We start from the raw sequence: 25,903 nt of genomic DNA on the forward strand, positions 1-25,903 counted from the left end.
TGGGAATAAGAGGCCTTGTGAAGAGGAGGACACTTCAGGTTGTTGAGGTTGCAGGAGGCTCTACAACACAGCTAACATAACAGGTTTTTCAATATAAATATTGTTTTTACTCGCATTCCGAACCATGAATCCTGATATTACGAGAGAGCGCAAAAATGCCACTTTTGACGTCGAGAAACTGACGTACATTTTGGACGGGGGGCCTGAAAAGACCAAAAGACGGCGAGAGATTGGTGAGTTTGAAGTGTAATTTTTGCCCACGTGTTATTGACCTCGACACCGTCACCTTTATATGATGATTATGTAAGGATGTTTCCTGAGAACGTTTTATTGAGGAGTAAAAGGAGCTAATTATTTCAATGGATGTTTACTAATAGCTTTCCTGTCTACAACCACTACGTTGTAGTTGTCCAGACTGAACTAAACTTTTTCATTATATAAACTGAAATATATGAGTTTAGAGTCCAGTTATGTAATTTTCACCCATTTTTGAACAAGTGAACTTTACGCTACTTAATTTTTTTCAGGCAGAACATACTAGCAGTGTAGGTAGCAAAGAAAAACATATGGTATGTTTTATAATAATAATAATACTGTTGATTTCGAGGCGCCTTTCATGGCACCCAAGGTCGCCTTACAATTAATAAAAGAAATACTCTAACAGCAAGACATAAAATGCATACAGGTAGACAAAACAAAATGGACAATAGATTAAAAGCAGACAGATGTGGAAGGACATGACAGTAGTATTTAAATGAGCAAACCAGATGTTTAATGCTAGAGTGAGTAGGCTAATCTGAACAGGTGAGTTTTAAGATAAGAATCCTATTTCATTCTTCACATTTTACATTTATTTGTACATTTAGTTGGACCTAAATGTGCTGAAAGTTGTATTGTTGTGCAGAAAGTTGTATTGTTGTGCTGAAAGTTGTATTGTTGTGCAGAAAGTTGTATTGAAACCTACTAGGACCTTAAATAATAATATAAATTGATGTTTATTTTTTTGAACAAATCTACATACTTATTTTCTCATTACACATTTCAAATCTTGATACACACTCGCATATCTTCGTACAAAGAGTCACACGAGGGGACACACTCACAAATTCTTAATGGACTTTTAAAAATGTCCACTACACTTTAAAAAAAAAAGTGAAATATATTCTACACACTACAGTGAATGTGTATACTTAAATAAACATTTCTGATTCCTTTCCCACCATGTAGAGTCACTGGTTTTCAGCGACCCGGACTTTAACGAGGAGGACCCTAACTTCCTGTCTCGAAGTGACCGCTATGACCAGGCTGTTAGAAAAAGTGCCCAGATGATCCTGAAGCTCAGAGAGTATGGCATTGCAGACCCAGAGGAGATCTACTGCTACAAAAAGTATGTGGTAAAGATGAGTCCATGTGAGGTCTGGCTTACATACTGTAGATCCAGATAAGCTGGCGGACAAAAGCCTCAACACAGTCAAGGGTAGTCGGACACAAAAGGCCTATGGGAAAGTGTTAAGTGGAAGAAAAAAACAGATCTTAAGTATTACAAATGAAGGGCTTTGACTTAAATGAAAAAAACTGTGTTTCATAATACCTCAAAATGAACATTGTGGAGATTTACTAATGTGCCCTTTTATCACTAAAATCATGTCTAGCAAGCAATGTCAGCAGGCATTTAACCAGAATCTGTATTCATGTATTTTAGAATAATCAAGAAACATAAATAAAGAATATAATAAAATGATATTAATTTATCACATGGCAGTGTCAAAAATAAGAAATGCATATTGTTAGTCATTTACAATCCAAATGTAATAGAAGGAAGTGATGAACAATGAAATCCTGTTTTCCACACGCTATATTTTACAATATGTACTATTTGAATATACTTTTATACTCAAGCAAACTTCAATGACCTTATTTGGATACTGTCAGTATCAATAGTTTGCAATTTGTCAGTGGCTGACATATTACATGCTATACAATCATAGGCAGCGGGGGAGGCTCAGGTTAGGGAAGGCTAATATTTGACAACTATCATACTTGTTTTAAAGACCACACAAGACGTTATTATGTTTATAACAGCAATTATATGCAGCTACTGACCCACAATAACGCACAGCACAGGACCTACAGGGGACTGTATGTTTATAGCAGGTGCTAATGCATTTTAAAATGAAAAACCCCAACAATAATAATATATAATAGCTAACTAGGCTAGAAAAATATGCGATTCAACAATGCCTGGCTTATATACTACCATTTCACATTTAAAATACAGGTAACTGATTGTTGAGTTTCTTGTTTGTCACAAAGCGCAAACAAAAAACAACATCTAAATCCTAGTTACCACAGAAAGAAGTTATGGATTTAATAAGTGATGTTTCTGTGAGCTACAACGATCGTAATGCAGAGACGTAGCCTTATACTACAGGCGGATTTTTGAAGTCACTGAACATGATATATCGTGGCATCAGCCTGTATATGAGACTTTTAGGGAACATCGGTGTGCACATTAGAAAACTGAACAACCATTTTGTGAAGGCTTTGCATTCTGTATCGCTTTGGGGAAAAGTTGTAAGGTTATGTAAATATCAGTGTATGTGGCATAGAGGGAAATAAATGTAGGCTGATCAAAGTTCAATGTAAGATTACAACTGTGTCAAAGGTCAACTGTTTGCAGCATAACAATGTCAAAGATTATCACTTGTTATATTGCTATTTTAGAGATTTGGTTAAATGTTCATTGTGCTTTGTTCCTAAACTACCAAGCTTTCTGTCAACATATTGTATGTTTATGCTGTGTCTTGTAAAAAGGATAGATTTGAATTACAAAAGCACCTCTTGTACTTTGCTTGCCCTCTTGAGGAGTAAATCATTGTAAAACTGGACTTAGTAATTAAACAACAGGAACAGGACGAACAATTCCTCCAGTTCAAAACTGAATTACATTTTATAGTAGCATGAGTGAGATAAACTTAGACATAGAATTCAAACAAAGTGAGTCGGCAGATCTATTAGTTATACAACGTTTGAGGGACATCCAGTCTGAACGCAAGTTGTTTCCTGTACCTTCCCTTCACCCAGAATGGTTCAAGGCAATTTCCATGAGGCCTTGGGGCTCCACTTTGTCATGTTCCTACCCACCCTGTACAGCCAGTGTGACGCTGAGCAGGCCAGGAAGTGGTTACCTCTGGCAGAGTCCTTCCAGGCCATCGGCACATATGCCCAAACTGAGATGGGTCATGGTCAGTCCTGGAATTAGCCTTTAATTTAGTACCAGGAGCATTTAAGGTGATCTTTGTATGTGTTTGACAGATCGAAATGATATCAACAGTTCAAAAGTAGTCGCATGCGCGTTCTGACAACATTGTCCTGTGCTCCTAAACTCCAAAGCTTCCTGTCAGCCTCTTTCATTTTATGCTGTGGGTGTTTTAAAATGATCCCTTTGTCCCATGTTAGTCCCAGTAAAATGTGATTATTTTCCAGAAAGAACCTCTTAAAGGCAATGTAAATAATGGGCCGACTTTATCCAGAATTAATGATGAAGTATCTCAATCTGAGCCTTTTAATTTCTTTGTTACTTGTTTACTTTTCCTTATAATCATGCGGTAACAGTGGTGAAGCCACTTAGGCACACAAGTAGTGTAATATTGCAGAGTCAGAAATAATAAACGTTTACTGCAAGTCATTTACAGAATCAAATTTAAGAGTGATGTGAAACAAACTATAGCAACTAAACAACGTGACGCTTTAGATAGTTCATTGTTTCTGCAAGTACCGGAATTGAGTAGGTGAGTTAAACTTAAACCTAAAATTCAATGTTCGCCAGCGCTTCCACAACATGATGAGTCAGCAGATCCATCATATACACAACGTTTGAGTGACAGCCAGTCAGAGCCGAATTTGTGTATCTTTATACCTCCCCTTCACCCAGTATGGTTCAAGGACACCAACAATGGGCCTTTGGAGTCCACTATGCCATGTTCCTACCCACCCTGTATAGCTGAGCAGGCCAGGAAGTGGTTACCTCTGGCAGAGTCCCTCCAGGCCCTGGGCACATATGCCCAAACTGAGATGGGTCACGGTCAGTCCTTAATCAGAATTAGCTTTTAATTTATCGACTTTATGTAGTTTAAGTCCCTCATAGATAGATAGATAGAATCGGAGGGATGAAACCCTCTTTAATGGTCACACATGCAGAGCACACAGTGAAATTTGTTCTCTGCATTTAACCCATCCGAGTACCAGGAGTCTGGTACTAGGAGCAGTGGGCAGCTATTTGTTGTGCTGTTATAACATAGCACTTATTGGAATGTTAGGGAATTATATTGGGGCTGGGAAAACAGGCCCATTACAGCAGGTTTGGATAAGTACCAGGAGAAGGTGATTTCTTGTATGTGTTTGACATGTCCAAATCATGTAGGAAATTCCAAAGTAGCCGCATGCTTGTACTGACAGCTGTGTTCGTATACTTCATTTTGTTCTAACAACAGATTATTTGTGGCTAGTTTTCTATATATATAGCTGTTTTACTAATATCACTCCATAAGTGTCTGTCCCTTACACCTTAATTAGGGCTGTGCGATTATGGCAAAAATCATAATCACGATTATTTGGTCAATAATTGATATCACGATTATTTTGACGATTATTCATTGACCATTTATTGAACTTTAAAACAAATAATATTTTACGAATAAACAAGATCAATAAATGTGTTGGAGCGCACTTCCAAAACCATACTAAACATATATTAATATGATAAATAAAAATAAATTAGACCAAAATAAATTAAATCAAATATGTTGCAGTGCACTGTCACAACCTACTGAAAACTCCTTAACATATAGCCAACATTTTGGTAAAACATATTCAACATATTCCACTCAGTTAAACGTTGAAGGCTGGCCAACCGTCATGATCCAGAAGTAACAGGAAATAAATGTTGAACTACAATTTAAGACCAAATAAAAATGTTTAGGCCACCATGGCAAATGCTGGTAGGGCTGCTCATGTCATCTCTTAAAGATTTTTTGCAAGAAATACCAGGCTGTTTACATGGTCTGGTTTCAGAGATGAGCGCAGGCAGGTGACGATATTGCCACCTGTACTGAAGACCCTCTCTGAAGAGCAACTTGTGGCAGTGCTGCCACATATGACACAGGAAAAAAAGAAAAGACTCTGAAGAACCCTTTCTTTGCCATTATATAAAAATAGTGTTGCTACAAAAGTGTAAATTAGGCTTACTAATAAGACAACTCAGATCTGAAGCTACACAGTAATCTGCTGCAGCAACAGTGCAATAAAAAAGACAACATTAATAGAATCAAACCCATTTTTTGTTGCATTTTATTAGAGTATAAAAATAAATGCCTTTAAAATAGGATGCAAGCAACACTAGTTTCTGAACTGATAGACTATAATCAATTTAAACAGAACAGATCTTAATGTTTGCATTCTTATACCATTTTGTACAATAATTATCATGAATAAATTCAAACAAACTAAAACTTACAGCAGATTAATAACGGTATCTAAATTGAGTTTTTATTATATCAAAAACCTGTTGAAATGCTGCTGTTATTTTTACTATCCCACAAAAGCGCGTCGCAGCCTCCAGGAAAGCTTCTTTCATAACTTCGCCGTCTTCGAAAGACTTCATGTGTTTCGCAAGAACGTGACTGACACGATAAGATGCTATGGTAGCAGCCTTGCTCTTGTTGTTGGGCCTGGTGAAAATGGACTGCTGTGCATTTAGCTGTCCTTTCAGGACCCTCCCCTTTTGGAGCGTAGGGCAGAATTAGGAGGGAATTCCGTCTCGTAGCGTTTGTGCACTGTTTTGAAATGCCGCTCCTAAATTACCCTTCTTCGATAAAGCCACGCTCGCATTGCAGATGAGACAGATGGACTTTGAATTGGAATAGATACAAAAATAATGATCCTCCCACTCGGAGTGAAAATTATATATTTTGGGCTTTTTTGCTTCTGCCATAATTGCGGTCTTGTGTGTGTGTGGACTGTCACTCCTGTTGACCATCCATGCTGTTGACACGGACAACGTCAGCGAACTAGTGCACTGCTCACCAGCCACGCCCGGACACATGGGGTGAGGCCGGCCAATCACAAAGCTTTGATGCGTTCAAGTGCATTATTCTGGCACGGGAACATTATGTTACAGGACATTAACGATAAAACAGAATATTGTTGTTCTATTTTTAGACACATCTCGCGATCGACTGGGAATCTCCCCGCGACCCTTCTTTTTAACTAGTTACTGCTCTTGTTCTGACATCTTCGCTTGCGCTGAACACTCACAACACATGTCACTCCCACGTGGCCGAGTGGGCTTTTAGGGAGGGGCGAAAGCGCACCCAGCAAAATAATCGTATTTTGTCAATTATGCTGTTTTCCTAATCGTCGCAAACCATAATCGTAATCGCGATTAAAATACGATTAATTGCACAGCCCTAACCTTAATTGTCTTAAAAACAAAATAACGTAGCTTTGTCCGGTCTTTTCCAACACACATTCCCATCTACATTAGCTAGTGCCACTGATTTCCTACCCACACCTCCTTTATTCCATCTTTATGATAATGCTCTAATGGTGAATCTTGTGTGAATTTGATTGCTGTGTCTTAATTACTTTCAGTCACTTGGCAAGTGAAATGAGTTTCCAATGAAATTCTGTTTATATTTTGGCTATATCTTGAGTGGCCAAAAAAGCTGGTTCCGTTTGACCGTAGCTAGTGCAGACTGGAAACTGGTCATTTTGTTCTGCTTTTCATGTATCTCACATCAGAAGTAGGAGAAGCTACGTCACGTGCTGCACAACATGTGGTGGTGGATCCTTTAATGAGACCGAGTTCGAGATGAATGTGTCTTTGTAATCTGAGAGAATCTAGGCCACCACAGCTATTGTTTGTTGCCTTGCTGAAGTCAAGCTGTTGTCTAGTGAATTAGTATTTCATCCATGCAAACCAACACTGAAAGTTTATAACGGCTGTCTCCGTCTTTAATGAACACTTTGATCAAGTGTTTGGGCCAAGTCCTTATAGTATCATTTGAGTATCATTCATGTTGTGAACCTATGTTCCCTCTGCAACGTTTGTAAGGCCACAACTTAAGACTGATTTCCTTATCAATGAATCTGGTCATTTCTTTGTTAATAGTTTGGTCTATAAAAAAAAAAGAGTGAACCATGCCCATTTCGACATCCTTGATGATGACATCCGCGTCAGTAAATGTCCCATAAAGTAATTTCAGTAAACCTCTTTTCAATGGTGCTTTGATTTGAGCAGCTAATGGTCAGACTGCGTGCTTCTAACTGGCTGAGACAGTGGCTTGCATAGCAGAGGTATTTAAGCTCTAATGTGACAGGGGAACTTTATTGATGCAGCTACTGAAGACAAATGTCGAGTGTTGAGCCAAAGTATGAACATAATGATCAAATCAATGTGCATGATATTATCACAAGCTGTTTTAATTTTTCAAATTTGCCTTTTCGCTGCTTGCTATCACAAACTCTGTCTTTATATCTTCCATCGCTGCTTCTTCATTTTGACCATATCAATTCTTATAAAAAAATCTGTTCTGTGGGTTCTTGAAAATACTTGCTCCAATATTCTCTCCTCATTCATATACTCTTTGCATGGTTCAAAACGTTGACATTGCTCAAACCTTCCCTATGCACCTCCCTCTTTGCCCCTTTCACCACCTGCTTTTCTCTTCCGTTTGCCCCTCTGCTGCGTGGCCTAGATGTGTTCACCCAGACAGGGCCGAGCCCTTGGATCTCCACCTGGGGATGTTCCTGCCCACACTGCTCAACCAGGCCACCCCAGAGCAAATGGACCGTTTCTTCATGCCTGCCTGGAACCTAGAGATCATCGGCACCTACGCACAGACAGAGATGGGCCACGGTAAAATGACCAGAGCAGTCCAAAATATCGGATCCGTTTAGTCCCGTTCTTTAGAGGGGCAATGTGCTCTGATCCTGGAAAAACCAATAGGTGTATCATTTCATCTTTACTTTTGGGTCCAGACTTTCTACAATTACCGGCATCAACTTTTAAAACTACTTTAATTTAACAATCTTATTAACAGCATGGCAAGAATACGACACATGTGTATCTTAAAGGGATAGTGGAAATGGAACCTCAAATAGTTTCGTTTTAACTTGTATACAAGCATAATTACGTACCAAAACAATCACACCTGATTAAAAAAATATAATAATTGCCTTACGCATGTTAGAAGCACTTTATTGCAGCTTCCCCGAAGTTTTTTAGAAACGAAATGTTCGACTCAGCCAAACCGGAAGTGACGAAAACTTAGGAAGACGATACGATAACAAACCATGGCGTCTATGCAGAATGAACGTGGAAGGGCAAATATACCAGACAAAGAAGAAGGATTGTACGAGGTATCCAGTGATGATAGCGAGTCAGAAACATCCTCTCGGCTTTCCTACGAAAATGTCGTTTTAGGAACTGAATCTGAATCCGGTTCCGATGGTGACAATATTGAGCCAGACGATGGACCATTACGTCCTTATTTGTTCGAGCCTGAGCCCGAGGTGATGGTTCACGGCATGGGCAATGGCGAGGATGACCAGGACCAGGCGCCAGATGATGCACCCCTACGCACAAATAATCTTGACTGGTAGGTCCCTAAGCATAGCTCACGCATCTTAAGATCACCTGTAGCCTTTACAAATATTACATTACATTACATTGCATTTAGCTGACGCTTTTATCCAAAGCGACTTACAATAAGTACATTCGACCAGGAAGACACAACCTTGAAGAAAACAGAATCATATAAGTACATCAGGTTTCATAGAGCCAAACATTTCAAGTGCTACTCAACTGGCTTTAGGTAAGCCAGTCCTTTATTAGTATAAAAGTGCTTCGTTAATAGTTCTAACGCTCGAAGTGGAGTCGAAAGAGATGAGTTTTCAGTTTGCGCCGGAAGATGTGCAAGCTATCTGCCGTCCTGATGTCAATGGGGAGCTCATTCCACCATCTTGGAGCCAGGACAGCAAACCCACGTGTTTTCGCCAATGGGAACTTGGGTCCCCCTCGCAGCGAGGGTGCAGCGAGCCGTTTGGCTGATGCAGAGCGTAGTGCACGCGCTGGGGTGTACGGTTTAACCATGTCGTGGATGTAGGAAGGGCCAGATCCATTCGCAGCATGGTAAGCAAGTACCAGTGTCTTGAAGTGGATTCTAGCAGATACCGGAAGCCAGTGAAGGGAGCGGAGGAGCGGAGTGGTGTGGGAGAATTTAGGAAGGTTGAAGACCAGACGAGCCGCTGCATTCTGGATGAGCTGCAGAGGTCGGATGGCACATGCAGGTAGACCAGCCAGGAGGGAGTTGCAGTAGTCTAGGCGTGAGATGACGAGAGCCTGGACCAGAACCTGAGTCGCTTTCTGAGTCAGCTGGGGACGTATCTTCCTGATGTTGTAAAGCGTGTATCTGCAGCAACGGGTTGTAGCAGCAAATATTAATCATTGTTAACCAGTTAAGCCCGAAGGTCCCCCCAGTGGACCCCTCCCACAGTTTTTTTCTCTCACATGTCTCAGGGCTTCTTAACATTTATGAAACTATTAATGTTTCATACCCTTTTAAAGGTAAGAAACTCCGCTAACTGACAATAAGAACAATTGTTAGCTAGAAAAAACACAAGAGTAATACCAAGCCTTTGAATTAGCATTGAGCGAAACAATGCTAACTAATGCTAACGCTTTTTTACACACAACACACGGTAGAAATGCCCTCATTACTATCTTAACTGCACAAACAAGATATACGATTTAAAGCTGAGACTCCACAGGTGTAATGTCATCACTGTAAGACCTCGAATTCCTGGAGCTATCAGCCAGAAAAGAGAAAGTAAACAACATCCGGTTCCAAAAATATTACAATAATTACGTCTTACCTATGACTATGCCCGAGGATGACTGCATGTAGGGTACATTTCATAACATACCAGGGTCAGGTTCACATAAATTATCTTGTCACATTTATTATTGTATATGTAACAGCCTTATGGGCATTAATTACATGAATAAAATGAAATGAATTGTATACTAGCATGATATACAGCTAGAGCCAATCGGTCTTTTGACGTAGTAGGGTCCTAATCCTAGGCTAGCCAGGCTGCCTGTCAAGTGTAGGCTGTACTCACAGTACTGTTAGTCTATCATGTCTATATGATGACTGTAGTGTACACATTCGACACTGTGTACCGGATAAATGGCGTTGTACAAAATGGTACAGGCTAATGATGCATTAAATCAACAAGAAAACATAATAAAATACTCACTTCTTATGTATTCCACTTTCAATTTGAGCTAGAGACAGAGGAATCTCGAAACAATCGTCAGTAAAATGACGGGAGCACACGACTGCCGAATTACTCGTCAGCTTCGGCTCCGTGAAGTTTGCCCGTGTTATCTGAACAAATTTCACCCACTGACGACGAATGGCTGGGTTTCTTGGAAACGCATGCGTCGATACGCCATTCTCTGCATTTGCTGTCGCACTACAGCCATACAAAACACATCTATTCACCATAATAAAGGTCGGCTATTCACATGCAAATGCTATTGAATGTCCGCCATTGTTTGTGCCCGTCTTCCTATGCTCTCGTCATCACCCGAAGATTCCCGACGATTCCCGAAGTATTTCGTTTCATTGAGAGGGCGCAGTAAAATTGAAAATAAAATGAAACTAGGCGCATGAAATTAAAAAAAATTGTTTATTATGCTTATTTTTAATAAAAATACATAAGTTAAACCCAAAATTCGCGGATTTCCACTATCCCTTTAAGCTCTGGAATAAAGTGCGACTGCCTCCGGTCCGAGAGTCAACACTGTAACATCTTTAAATTCTATTCATGATGTTGGATCGCTATTTAAAGTTTTTAAACAATTAGCCTGGCCATTTCTTACACATTTCCCCTTTAATACACAACAGACTTGTACTTTATTTCGAAGACTGTGGTTCTCCTCATATTTCATTATAACGTGTTTACCTAATTGGCACCAATATTAGTACAAAACATACTAAAATGTCTGAGAAGGTTTATTTCTGACTTGTTTTTCACATATTTTTCGTCATATTTTCCCTTCTTCTCTGTAAGATTAAACTAAATTTGGTCGAGATGGGAAGTTGGAAGAAACGTAATTAACGTTTTGTATGTCAAATAAATGACTTTTAGTAAAGCCTTGGCTTTCCACAAGTTATCCAAAGTTTCTTCTGCATGCCCAAACCTCTGCGATAGTCTGTAATACACACTCCCTGCCCTTTTAGACAGGCCACCTGTTGCTCTTAAACCCTAACCCTTCCTCCGTGTATTAGACAGAACTGTCCTTAACTAATTCTCTTAGATCGTTGTTTGTTTTTAACATTGGTATAGCAACACATTGTCCAGTGTAGCTCATCCAGATATACTTTCTTTGTGTTAGAAAATTCTAAGGTAATCAAACAAACTGCATGAGATATGTGTTAGTATATTTATTAGGGCCGGGACTCGATTAAAAAAATTAATCTAATTAATTAGAGGCTTTGTAATTAATTAATCGAAATTAATCGCATTTTTAATCACGTAAATATTTGACCTGAGAACAGTGAGAAGCAATTTTTTTCACATGGATTTTAGTATACCATTAGGCGCATTCACACCGCAGTACTTTTCCCACAAAGGTTCATGAGAACTTAGTTCATGAGAACTCTTTGAACCTGGGGGTGGATTAGGCAAATTAAGCCGCTGACGTCACTTCTTCTTCTTCTGCTTTGGGTTTACTGGCAGGCCGCAAACCACTTCACGGCGTATACTGCCGCCCAAAGTCCCCGGCCGGAAGTCCCCGGAGTTGGGGACTGGCTTCAGTAGAAGCTGCTGGGAGTCCCAGCAGCTTCTACTGAAGCCTTCCGAGTAAATCGCCAGAACGCCGACACCTCCTCATCTCCACCGCTCCCATGTTTTATTTTGTGTTGCCATAAGTTAGTCTCTCTGCGTTTCTGCGCTGGGATAATGCTAATGCTAATAATGCTAATGCGAGGATAATAAAATGGCGGCTTCACAAAACTTTTTGGGAGTTTTACGGGGCGTGGTTTGCAATTCGCCCAGCCAATCAGAAATATAGCTCTTTTCTCACAAGAGAGCCGTACGAAAGTCCCTGCTCTCTAGCAGGGACTTTCGTGGGGGTAAAAAGGTTCTCATGAACTAATTTTAGTACCGGCTCTTTTTGGTGTGAACGCGATAAAAGAGGCTAACGTCCACGCTAGCTTGCACGCTAGCTGCTATATGTTTTTGCATTGAGGTGATACTTGAGGCTTGATGTGCTGCGGTGATATGCGAATTCCTTTTTGCATAATTTGCACACAACCGTGCTCTTATCGACGCTTCCATCCGTCCGTTTTTTAAAACAACATTTCCCACTGTTGTTCACTGTGGTTTGTTGTTGTCTGAAGTCATGAACGTTAGTTGGTGCTCCAGTATAATCGGTACGCCTGAAACTCATCCAGTGAGAAACGTTCCGCGGTGCAAAAATAAGTGCGATTAAAATGCGTTAATTTTTTTAACGCGTTAATTTTTGTGTAATTAATTAATCTTAATTAACGCGTTAAAGTCCCGGCCCTAATATTTATATAATATACACATTTAGATCGGTCAAACACCTACAAAGTAAACTGCTATGCTCCTTTTTATGTTGTTTTCATCCACTTGATTTTTCATGGAAAGTTTCTATTATGCATTTTTAATATTTAACATGTTTTATGTCCTTATATTTAATGTTTATTCTGTTGTATGTCTTTTAAATTAATTGTTGCTCTTCAACTGTGCACTCTGTATGCGTGTGCTTGGTGGGGTTTGATGTTTTGTCTCTCTAGGCACACACCTCCGCGGGCTGGAGACCACAGCCACGTACGACCCAGCCACGCAGGAGTTTGTGTTGAACAGTCCCACAATCAGCTCCATCAAATGGTGGCCAGGAGGACGTAAGTACTTGGACACCTGCATGTCTCTGCAGGATTCAACCAACAGTCATTTCCCAGCCTTGAATGGCATATTATCAGAATTCCTGACAGCATAAGGAATATTTATTTCCCTTTCCCTCAAGGTTTCATAATGATTTATTATTGTTTTCTTCCAGTATAAGAACATCTTGTGACATTCAGAACAAACTGGTTTTAACCCTCTAACTCTGTCTCTTTCCAGTTGGTAAGACTTCAAACCATGCTATAGTTCTAGCCCAGCTTCATACCCTGGGAAACTGCCACGGTATTCATGCTTTCATCGTACCCATCCGCGACATGAGCACACACATACCGCTGCCAGGTAACCACCGTCTATCTGGATCTGGTGTTGTGGTGAAGTCAGTCCTCATTCACCTCTGTCTCTGACTTACTTTGTTTTGCTCTTGTTCTCTTTTAGGTATTGTGGTCGGAGATATCGGTCCCAAGTTTGGCTTCAGTGAAGTTGACAACGGATTTCTAAAACTAGAGAACGTGCGACTCCCGCGAGACAATATGCTTATGAAATATGCCAAGGTGATTAGACACGTTTTTTTGAATGAATGAAGGAATAAGGGACATACTCTACCATTGTTCATGCTGTATACAATTACAGAAACACTAGTCAGGGTGTCCGCGGGGTCTTAAAAAGTATTAAAAGTTGATAAATCAATTTAGCGAAAATTAAGGCTATTAAAAAGTATTAAACGGCATTTTCCAAGGTATTAAGAAGGTCCACAGCAACGACAACATGAAACACCCTTTAATTTACTGAAACAACATGTCGGGAAACCCCCTCAAGGTGGCCCCATGCATAGCGTGCCATAAAATGCTGCTTCTTATTTTAAGTTACATATCGACCCTAAATATAGTCTATATTAAGAACGAGAAAAGTCTTAACATATATATCGTTTTTTGTAAACATATGACAAATGTGTGAGGGTGATGACGTCAGAGCATCGTCCTATGTGCCGGGCTTAGCCCCGGACAGCCCTGGCCCAATTTAACCCCTGGGTATTTGTGAGGGAGCTCCTATATGGCATTACCCCGCTGAAGCTCACCAAAGTTTAATATATTTCATAGTTCAAAGTTTTGTCAATTGTTTTGTTTATTGGTCAAATACTGGTTTCTAATGGTTTCTGAGGAGTTTTACTGGAATGAAAGAGCACAGAGTACAGAAGCAACAAAGCAGCATACTGCATTAAACCTGACCTTCACAGAGAGGTTGAAGTTCATGTGGAGAGGAGGCTTCAGTAGTCTGTCTACACTCTGTTTAGTTGTGCTATCTTACAATCAATATAGTAAATGTGAGGTAAAGTGTGTCGCCAATGTAACCGGTTAGAACTCGAAGTTGCGATGAGCTCTTAAAATGTATGGAAAGGGTCTTAAAAAAGGTCTTAAAAGGTATTCAATTTGACTTCAGGATTCCTGCATATACCCTGCTAGTGTATTGCACTTTCCCTTTGCTTAACAAAACCATCTGTCCTTAAATGTAATCATTGCATTGTGACAGTATAGAGTAATACTGTATATTTAGTCTAGTAATGGTATATATACACACAGTTGCAAAATAATGAAGTACACCTAGCTAAAAATAATGCAGCCGTGCTTTAAATCCGACCTTAACGAAGGTTGACCCCAGTTGTTTTAAGAGGTGTTTATTTAACTTTGGTCATTTTAGAGGATGTCCTTTGAGTTGATTTTTGGTTGAGTTGTTTAGTTGAAGATTCAGCTTAACTAATTGATAGAGTGAATAGAGTGGCCAAAACCATACACTTTGCCTCTGATGAAGACACAGTAGTTTTACATTTAGACTGGTTGCATAGTTAAAGGCTGCATATCATTAAGTGTGCTCCAGCGTCTTCTTTCCCCTTTACGTTTTCTGTCCTCTCACTGAGGAGCACCTGATTCAGCTTTATACAGCTGGAAGATAATTGGAGAACCTGTTTCAAATAGAAACACCAATCAGTACAGTCATCCTTAACTGGTGTATTAGACTGCATTTCTTTTATCCAAGAGTGTAACAATAAACGTGTGTTATACTGTATACTGCATTTAAAGTTTAAGAGTGACTCTGTCTCACCACTAGGTGGAGCCAGATGGGACCTATTTGAAGCCCCCGAGTGCCAAGCTGACCTACGGCACCATGGTGTTCATCCGCTCCTTAATCGTAGGCGAGTCCGCTCGGGCTCTCTCCAAAGCCTCCATCATCGCCATCCGCTACAGCTCTGTGCGACACCAGTCTGAGATCCGGGCCGGGTCAGTCAACACAAATGAATGCATGAAGGCACTTCAGCTGCACACACATTGCATCACTCATAGAAACAGCAAGAACAAACCAACTCATGCGCAAGGTCAACATTAGATTTCCTTTAAAGGCACTGGAAATTCACATTAGTCATGCTGGTTTGTGTCAGAGGTTCACATTGGCGAAGTTTTTCCAACAGGAAATGGAAATAGCACATGTCATTTATCAGGATTTTAACCACATCCTCCTGTATAAAAGAGAAGTAAAACCTTTATTTGAGATACTGAGAGGTCAAACTGGTGTTTTGTGTCCCACAGAGAGCCAGAGCCTCAGATCCTGGATTACCAGACGCAGCAGTACAAGCTGTTTCCTCTGCTGGCCACGGCCTATGCCTTCACTTTTGTCGGACAGTACATGAGAGAGACCTACCAACGCATCAGTGGAGACATCAGCGATGGGGACTTCAGTCAACTGCCTGAGGTACTGACTAAATGTGAACATGTAAGGTGTAAACTAGGTTTTACTGTGGAGGATGCATATTGACTGAGTCGGTGTCAGTGCTTCCAGATGTATGTATAGTGTGTCTATGGTGCAAGCCAAGAACAGTTTCAGATTTGTTTACTGACATCAATGCAAGCTTGGTAATTTAGCGTAAAAGCAGACGCAGCATGTTCCTCAAATAAAATACTAAAGTTATTCTTCTGATTACACAGGCTTCAATCGCCCTGTCTGTGTGGTTGACAAGTTTGTTTGTTTACATTTTATTAATTTAAGCATATTAAGTAGCCCATATCTTTACAATGTTACAAAAAATGTCAAACGGAAATGGGCACATCAAATTACCAAAAGAATAGAGCAAAGAACAAGTACAGACAATAACATTAATTTGATCAAATAAATATGAAAAGAATATACAAATAAAAACATTTCCAAAAGTAATGCTTTTAAAAGCTGGCTCTATTTTATTGTGGTAAATAAGAACTACAACTTCTTATTGTTAATTTAATTGTGCAGTCATAACTACTATTATATATATATATATATATATATATATATATATATATATATATATATATATATATATATAGGCATATGAATGTTTATCCCATAGCCATCACTGAATGTTTCTAGTATTCTAGCCAGGGCCATTCATAGCTTATCATACATTCATACATTAACATACTGTAAATTGATGTTGTTTACACGGCACCAAAGTTTGAATGATGCTCTTCTCATCCTCTTTGCTCTCATATCTACAGCTCCATGCCCTGTCTGCCGGCCTGAAGGCCTTCACCACGTGGACCACCAACGCTGGCATCGAGGTTTGCCGCATGTCATGTGGCGGCCACGGCTACTCCCGCAGCAGCGCCTTGCCGGACATTTACGTCGAGTTCACCCCTGCATGCACCTACGAGGGAGAGAACACAGTCATGATGCTGCAGACCGCAAGGTAACTCAGAAATACAAATATGACGTCTCACAAGGATCGAGTTAAAATACTGCCAACCAAATACCTTTATAGAGTCTTACTATGTTTTGGGACACAGCAGGAGGGATGTTTCGACTTGTAACTTATAGTAACAGCTGATAACTTAATAAATCGCAAAGTTTTCAGTACAGGTACTCACACTGAAGGTCGCAAACACATTAAGCTTTTTTTAAACATTATTTTGTTACTCACTTTAAAGGAATGGCAGCGAGACCGAGACAGACACAACTAGATATAAATAAACACCAACACACCCACACTGCAAAACAAATACGGGCGACATTTTATATTTCTAAATGTTAACTGTTATGTTTTTCTTTATCACCAGTACTATAAAGGTCAGCTGTGCAGTTTCAAAAAGCTGCAATGTGATATTGTTTTCCTGGCAAGGATATGTGAACAGAAATATTCTTTACACAATAAGCTCGTTATTAAACACAAAGTTACAAAAAATAGTGTTGTGAATGGAAACAAGCCACAGGTTGATATAAGAAAACCAGATTTGGATTTGGGTTGAATACATAATAATACAGAGAGAAGTTAATTGGAAAAAAGAGTACCTGTTCGGGGACCCTGTTTTTTTTTTTCACGACACTGTGTCTCTCAGGGGATCTTAATATTTAAGAACCTATTAATGTGTTATACCAGATTAACGGAAACAATCTCAGCTAACTGACGATACAAACTATTTTTGCCAAAACAAAACAGAAGTCTCATAACATAAGAAGCATCTAAATGACCCCTTAGCGAAAAATGCTAACAGACATTGGCACAGAACTCAAGAGAAAAGTACCCTTATTACTTATCGTAGCTGCACATACAATATATCCGATTAAAGCTGAGGTTCCACAGATTATTTAGGTATATAGTATCATCACTGAGTGATCCGGACTCGCGACAGGGGAAGCAAATATAGACATCACAACACGTACCTTTATGGAGCTTCTAGGGCAGGGGTTCTCAAAGTTTTGATGAGTGAGGGCCAATTTAGGTACCCAATATTGGATTGAGGGCCGCCCAAGAAAAAACGGAACACAAAATAATTCCAAAACAAATCCTTTCTTTATTGTACTAACCAATTACCGCAACTCGCGAGATGCCTAGTTGCCATGCAACCAGTAGTCTAGCAAACTTTCCACAAGCTGTCATTCATAATTTAGGAATGACAACCCAGGGGGCGCAGTTTTACCATTCTTAACCCTCTGGAGTCTAAGGGTATTTTCTCGATTTTTAGATGTTTTCTTAAATCACCTTTTAAATGTATTTCGTCTAACATGGCACCCCATGTGTTAAATATCAAAATGTTCAGGACAATCTCTGGTCTTGCTATATATGCATATTGCTCACCTTAGAGCACTGTTTGATGAGATAAGTAGCTCAAAAGCTTAAAATGTGAAATCCGATTTTTGGAAAATCTTCAAAACTCTTGTGAAAACACAAATTTACTCATGTGATCGAATTGTTTTGGTGTTTTAGATTTGGTTACCAAAGTCCTAGGATCACAAAAGCAGTGAAATATTTGAATTACACTGTATATAAATGTGTTATTCATGTCTAAAATGAAAAACATTAAATTCAAATTTTGAGTAAAATAGGTATTTATCACTCTACTTTCACCACAGCAGGGACTGAGATACATCAGGACTGAATAATGACTTCATATCACATACCAAGGTTCATGTGATGTGTACAAATACAAATTGAGCATTCAACCTTTTTTTTCAACCAACAATTTATTATAAATATGTTTTTTTCAACCAACTATTTATATAAATATAAGAAACTAGAAAATCTCACTATTTACAATATTGAACATCAGAACTTTCAACCAACTATTCATTATAAATGTCAAGACAGTGTCAAGGTCTTTGTCTGTCTTCCAAGACAGTGGGTCTGGCTGCTGTGTAGGTGGGGGTGATGGTGCATGGGCTGCTGTGTAGGTGGGGTGTACAAGTGCTATACGAGACCTCCTTTCTGGCTGGGTTGAAGGTGATGGCTGTGGTGGAGCCTTTGTGCTGAGGTGTATCTTGACCTGGTGGCAGCCGCAGATGGAGAGTTTGGGAGGTTGCAGAAGGAGTCTCTCTCGATCTCTCTCTCACACGCACACACACACACACACAGACAGGTATTTCCAGTTACTTTACATTCAGTATAAAATCACAGAAACACATATACATAGGCTACATCTGATTACAAAGTCTCATCTGTACAGGACGGTAAAATAATAACAGGCACACATGTAAATAAATCTATGACAAAGTCTCATCTGTACAGAACAGTATGATAAAATAATCGATGGCAAAAACATGTCACTGTAAATGTCTCCGTTGTGGGACGAATAAATGATTAATTTAATCATCTACACATGTAATCTCACTTTTACACACCAAAATAACGTTAACACAGAGTAAACGTTTGCTAATGGAGAGTCTATTTTGTTCCAATAAAAAGTTCATGACTATCGATAAAAAATATATATCAATAAACCTATTGTTCATTTTCGCGGTATTCCCCACACATTGCCAGTACACTATTACTGTAATATTTACACTTACCCATGTTCAAATGGATCCTTGTTGTTGTCTTTGTATTCTTCTTCTTCAGAAGAGTCGAAGAATTCAGGTTCTGAGGCTCTATCTTCACTGCTGCTAGCGAAAAAAATCTCTAGCGAAGTCGGCAACTGTAAAGTTTTTTTTTAGCCATTTTCTCTGTCTCTCTCTCTCTCCTCACAGATGTAAACTGATGGGAGACACGTGGTTTATGTTTTTTTTACTTGGTGGGTAGGCCCTTAGTGATTTCTCGATGTCCATTGGTCATTTCAGACCATGATGGCTGCCGGCCATCTCCTTGACGGACACACAAATCCACCAATCCCACACAGTGTAAAGTCAAGCTGCTTTGAGCGGCCATATTGGCTGCTGTGCCCTGGTTACAGTCTCACAGGAGATACCGCTGGAAAGCTACTCATTCTACTTCTTACTAGATACAACCATGGAGGATTCAAATATAACGCATGCATTTCAGCACATTAACTATCGCGGGCCGCCAGAAACATTTCCGAGGGCCGCCATTGGCCCGCGGGCCGCACTTTGAGAACCCCTGTTCTAGGGAGATTGTCTCACCGTAGCTGTTAATCTGATCAAAAGACGTGTTCAATTAAAACGAGAAAAAACGCGGTTGAATCGGTTAATCCATAGGTTTTTAACGTCTCTGTATAAAAAAAATGATTTAATTTATAATCCATAATTCCATTTTTATGTAAAAATCGGAGAGCAAATGTTAGCTGCTAATGGTAGCCACCAGAGTGGCTGCTGCTTCCGGTCTAGGCTAGGCCAGTCTCACACACACACATTACAAAATAAGGACTATGTGGGAGTTCCCCTCGATTCCATTGGCTCTGACGGTCAGAAAGAGATGTCACATGTCGAAATCCAGCAAGGGGGGCCAGAGATATGGAAAATCCACCCAAATGGCCCCAGATGAGGTTTTTTTGTTGCAAAATCTGTCTAAAAAGGTCAAATATCACTTGTTTCATCATTTTCGAGCCTGAAACCTGAAAAACAGGCTCAGGGTTTAACAGGTTAAGAACTAATGCATTTGGGTACAGCTAATTTCCTGGACTTTAAAAATAAATGGGTCAGAAGCTAGCTCGGCACCATGTCCCATTGATGCCCTAAGAATAGATTTAGTATGATGAGGAACAATGCCACAACATGTGTTGTTGGGTGGTCTAAAGCCTTGAAATCTGGTTTTGTGTTTATTAAATGTCTTGCATATGATTTATAAAAGAAAAAAAAAAGTTTAACCCTGCATATGTAACCCTATCTTCGATATTCAAATTGTTAGACCAACTACTCTATACCATTTTCATATGAAATGTAATCTTAGGGCACGTGATTTACAGTAGCCCCATGTGCAGAATGCCTAGACAACTGTGTTAGCTGTTTCACCATCACCTGTGTCTGCTCAACAGACACCTGGTGAAGAGCTACCGGCAGGCTAAGGAAGGACAGCAGCTGAGCGGCACCGTGTCATATCTGAATGACGCAAACCTTCAGAGGGTCCAGCCTCAGACCGTCGCTGCCAGGCCAACCGTGGTGGACGTGAACGACCTGGCCAGCCTGGTGGAGGTCTACAAACAGAGAGCTGCCATGTAAGACACAGGAACAGCTGGAATATGATCTAGTTTCTCAAGCTTTGGGCTGTATTTTTTGTTTTTTAATGCCTTTTACCATTTCGCATTATTTCCCTCCTATTCATTAGACACATTATTGTGGGAAAACTTCCTCAAGCTTTATTTATTTTCAAGTAGTTATCTTTAACCTGCTTTGACCCCTTCACCCTGGCTCATGGTTGCATGTAATATGTAAAGATCATAAAATGTGCCTTTCAGTGTTTAAATATTGCATGAGCTAAATGTAAATGACTTACACAAGTACTGTAGGGATAGATGTTGAATTAAAGACTGCTGTTATATTTACATTTGTATCTGAGGTGTTGGTTTTGACCAAAGCTTCAGTTATGTTATTCACCTATGATCTGCCCAAATCTGCTGCTCTCAGCTGTCAACCATATTTCTGTCTTTGTCCTTTTTTTTAACGTCACGGACATAATACGCTGTCCTGATCACATCCCTGCATACTGTCAGCCTTAGTCACAACTAAATCCATTTGGCAGTCAGTGTGAGCTGTGCGGTGAGGACAAACAGCGGCTAAGCCTGACTGGTGGAGGGCGACAACATGTGGTCTGCCTGTTCACAAGTTAGCAGGACAGAGATCAAATCAAGTTTTATTTATATAGCACATTTATAAACCATTTTTGGTCGAGCCAAAGTGCTGTACATATAATAAAAATAGCCTACAGTAGAGACACTTTACAGCAAATACAACAGCACAGATTGTTCAGAATATCAGTATGAGAAAAACTACACCCTCTATCCTTAGACCCTTAGGTCGGACGTTTGCGTGTTAGGAAGAGTTTCTACTATGTTTGTCATGAGATTTGATTTATGATAGTCAAGTTTTAAATCTTACTCAATAAGAGCATTCACAACAAATTCAGATTATGTTTGTGTTTGTAGTCTAGTTGAGCTGTCAGCTAAGAGCATCCAGCAGGAGTTGCAGCGCAGGAAGTGCCAGGAGGACGCCTGGAACAACAGTTCCATTGACCTGGTCAGAGCCTCAGATGTAAGTTCATTTATACACTGTTCCCTTAAGATATGGCCTGAACTTCAGCACATATGTGCTCAAGATTGTCGCAGAGCTCCCAAATCAAAAATGTTGTTTTGATTCAGCTTAAAGCAAATTAAAATCCTCCCCATGTTCATATTATTTCTACAATTATTTCTTATTTGTTGCAATGAGTATCTTTTTTCTCATCCATCAGTTTATTTTTTTCCTTCTCCAGGCCCACTGTCACTATGTCGTAGTGAAGCTCTTTACTGACAAGCTGGGGGAGATCGGTGACACAGCGATACACTCGGTGCTGTCCACCCTGGCTCTGCTGTACGCCCTGCATGGCATCAAAAACAACTCTGGAGACTTCCTACAGGTCAGAAAATCATCACGTGGAGAAACAATATGGTCCCGATCAGTGGTGATATGGATTATTTACTGTTGTTAAAATGTAACCTGATCTTTAGTATCCTCTGTTCCAGTCTTACACAGATTGCAGGGCTCACACACAACAGACACACACAGAAAAGAGACTGCTGAAGTGAAAATAACAAGCAATTGTTGCCCAGGTTTTATGTGGAGCAACATTTGGTTATAAAGAAGTCTCCTGATGTTCACCACTGTTTTGGAACGAGCAAAGGCAACACTTTAAAAAACAACATTTTTTGAAATAAATAAGTGTGACAGATCTCATTTATGCGGATGTTAAGAGTGGCTCATTGTTTTGGAAACGTAACCAATACATATTTAAAGAAATCGGCTGCCCTACAGCTGTCATTCATTAGTTCCCGACCTCAGTTCCCTCTTTGTCTCTGAGCAAAGAAAATGGGTTCTTTGTTTGTGGGATTTGTATTCCTGCATGGCTGGTGGCCTTGTTGCGGATTAAGAAAGGACAATTGAGCTTGTTTTATTAGTTTAGCTTCATATCTTTAGTAAAGTATAAAATGTCACGCCTCGCTGTCTCTCCTGTCTGTTCCCTCTCAGTTAGGGTAGAAGAGAGACATCCTGCAAAGCGTTTTCATCCTCATCTCCATCTGTTTTGTTCCAGGCTGGTCTGCTGAGTGTTCCCCAGGTGCTGCAGGTTTCTGTTCGTGTCAAGGAGCTGCTGTCTCAGCTGAGGCCCAACGCTGTGGCACTGGTGGACTCCTTTGACATCAACGACAAGAGGCTGAATTCAATCCTGGGAAGATATGATGGGAACGTCTATGAGCACTTGTTCGAGTGGGCTCGTCGCTCACCACTAAACGCCACAGAGGTCAGTCAGGGTCACAGGGTAATGTCACGGCACAGGTGATACTCATAACATTGTTTGTTCGATCTAACGGATTGAATTACCGCTACCTAGCAGAACTGTTGGTTTCAGTTCATTTTGGTTAGCAGATTGACACAGACAGAAAGGGAACCAATGTACTTCAGGGATGAGGGTTATCAATTTTTTGTAATAATTCTAAATTAAATGTTGCTCTTTCCATTCATCCATAACGGCTTTCTTTGTGCAGGACTTAACAAATGCTTCATTCCTTCTTCCTTTCCCAGGTGCATGAATCATTCCACAAATACCTGAAGCCCCTGCGGTCCCAACTGTGAGCTGACCCCCCTTGCACTGTGATTCCTGGCTGCGACCTGTCAGCTCAACGGATAGAGGCCCAACCTGAACCACAAAATCCCCATCATATCAAATGTACCAATCTGAAGGAATGTAGCATTCCCTTCTCCAATCTGTCTATATGTGGTCGGGTTTGGAGCGGTCTACATTGGTCTCTTTATTAATGGGGGAAATTACAGGGGGTTGTTTTATAGTTACAGTAGAGAATGGTAGGAAAACCGGAAATGTCTATCTAAAAAATGTACTCAAGATCCAAAACAATAGCTTTAATAATACTGAAACAATCAAGTATTTGTAGTTTTAGATGTTTTCTGCAGAGACATTCCACTATGAAGTTTCTTTCTTATTAATTCATTTTGCCTCATCTTTCTTCGCTTTCTGCCGTGTGCCTGATGGCTTCTCTATGATAGCCTGCCAAGATGGAAAGACCATCGCTCTCAGAATGTTACGTAATGTTAGAGCGTTTTAGGCTGGAAACAGACCAACTGCAAAATCAGTTTTAGTTGTTTCCCCTGACAACAAGGACCATATTTGAAATGACATGTAATTCATTCTTTCATTGTTATGACACATTCATTTATCCATCAAATGTATCCTTTGCTGTAATATTTTCTTCAAATCTGTGGCGACAAAACGTAATGTGACTGACCTCAACGACAGTCATAATTGAGTTTTCTCTGTATAAAAACCTCAGAAAATTGCAGCAGAGGTGCAACAGTAACATCTAGTGAAGATATACAAATAGTCCCCGATAAAATACTGTAACGAAACCATTTCAATCAAACCGTTGCATTTACATCAAGTTCAACTGTGCTTTAAAGGAGCAAGAATTTGAATTACTTTTCCTTAACAGTCACTGTTTTACGCTATTAAACAGATCCTCTGAGCCTTAATTAGATACCTTACCCAATGTGTATGCTTTACACATCAATTAGCCTGTAGTTCCTTTTGTAGAGATAATTGACAGCGATCAAATTTCATGTCTGTCACAATTGTCTTCATTGCCTTTACCCCAACACTTGTCACATCTCTTGCTGCTGCTAGGTACCTTTACTCCGTGAATAGAAGCTGAGCTCAATAGAGTGCTGCAGGAATGAGTCATAAAACCTGTAAATTAGTTAGCATTGTTCAATTTCTGGTTCCCTTTTTTGTGGAATTCAGTGGGTTTTGAATGTCTGAAAGAAAAAGTCTGTGGTTAACACAAGCTTAAGAGTTTTTAACAGCTTGCCTTACGACATAAAAATACATCAGTGTCCGGGAAACCAAGGCGATACTAACTTCCGTGGTTGGACCACAAACATATCATCCCTGCTGCACTTTATAGAGCGAAGACAGCGGAGAGATTTACGAAGACTTTCTGGAAATGAACCACTAAGGGGGGGATTTGTTCTAATTTCCTCCATTTCTGATCTTTTGAAATGCTCTCTGTTGAGCTGTGTGTTTGATCATTAGAAAGAATGAATCTACATGCTTTGGATTTCTTTGTGGGACAGAAAGCAGCTAATGCGAGGTGTCAAAGCACCTGTGAGGGCAGGTACTTTAATTGTATTGAATGTCTGAAGAAGCAACATACTCTATATGTGAATTAAAAGTGTCCCTCCCTGCTGTGTGGGGTTGATCATATTAAGAAGGCGAAAAGCCGCAGCCAACATCTACAATGCCTATGTTTCTAGTTTTTAATCAAGCATGTTTTAAAGTTTAAATACATCTATTGTTTATGTTCCAATGTTCAACTTCTGCTGACTCCATTTTTCTGGTTGATGTATGATGAAATATTTGATAACTGGATATTTTTAAAACTTATTTAGAAAAATGCTTTCCTATCTGTCATTATGGTTTCTGACACAAAAACAGTTTTAGTAAAAACTTTGATTAACTGACTTGACCAGAAGAAATGTTTAATATTTCTTAGAATTGGGGAATTTATTTCAACCTGCAGTAGATTATTTTCAGGGATGAATCAAATACAACAGTATAAATAGTGGATACTGAGGCTGTGGAAGAATTTATAGTGACTGTATTGAGGCGATGATGAAAAGGATCGTTTTAATCAAAAGCCTGATTTACTGTAAAGATGATTTGTGAGTTAATTATGTGCCTGAGGAAGTTATATTTTCCTAATGTAATAAATGTATCGTGTTCTCACAAGAGTCATAGTATTTCCAATCTGTATTTATTTGACTTTTAATCCGTTAACTACTGCTTTAAGGAAAAGACTATCAATTTATAATGACTTAGCTCTTAAGCATATTTTTGTGATGTTTTATTGCATAATAATGATTTTAAACAATAGGATTTTAATGGTTGGGAGGCTACATAATGTTACTTGTAAGTTATATTAATAAAACACTAAATAATCGATGTGTTTTG

At 39.6% G+C, this 25,903-nt stretch overlaps 1 protein-coding gene across 2 annotated transcripts; it reads left to right on the forward strand.

The window, feature by feature from the left end:
- acox1 (acyl-CoA oxidase 1, palmitoyl) lies at positions 1-25,894 on the forward strand. 2 transcript variants are annotated; one of them, XM_034203432.1, is made up of 14 exons: positions 1-233; positions 1,228-1,387; positions 3,085-3,245; positions 12,894-13,001; positions 13,222-13,341; positions 13,438-13,553; positions 15,106-15,275; positions 15,582-15,744; positions 16,524-16,714; positions 20,727-20,906; positions 21,834-21,939; positions 22,160-22,303; positions 22,976-23,182; positions 23,464-25,894. In XM_034203432.1, exons 1-14 carry the CDS (start codon positions 125-127, stop codon positions 23,512-23,514), a joined length of 1,986 nt encoding a protein of 661 aa, XP_034059323.1. In that variant the 5' UTR covers positions 1-124; the 3' UTR covers positions 23,515-25,894. The 2 variants fall into 2 exon arrangements, with proteins under 2 accessions (XP_034059323.1, XP_034059322.1); XM_034203431.1 differs by lacking the exon at positions 3,085-3,245 and adding an exon at positions 7,758-7,918.
- The last annotated feature ends 9 nt before the right edge of the window (positions 25,895-25,903 follow it).

The sequence above is a fragment of the Gymnodraco acuticeps genome, unplaced genomic scaffold (genome assembly GCF_902827175.1).
Source record: "Gymnodraco acuticeps unplaced genomic scaffold, fGymAcu1.1, whole genome shotgun sequence".
Taxonomy (NCBI): domain Eukaryota; kingdom Metazoa; phylum Chordata; class Actinopteri; order Perciformes; family Bathydraconidae; genus Gymnodraco; species Gymnodraco acuticeps.

Coding starts and splice junctions, on each gene's coding strand:
- acox1 (XM_034203432.1), top strand. CDS start 125: ATGAATCCTGATATTACGAGAGAGCGCAAAAATGCCACTTTTGACGTC. Junction 3,246..12,893: donor CCAAACTGAGATGGGTCATG/GTCAGTCCTGGA, acceptor TTGTCTCTCTAG/GCACACACCTCCGCGGGCTG. Junction 13,554..15,105: donor TGCTTATGAAATATGCCAAG/GTGATTAGACAC, acceptor TCTCACCACTAG/GTGGAGCCAGATGGGACCTA.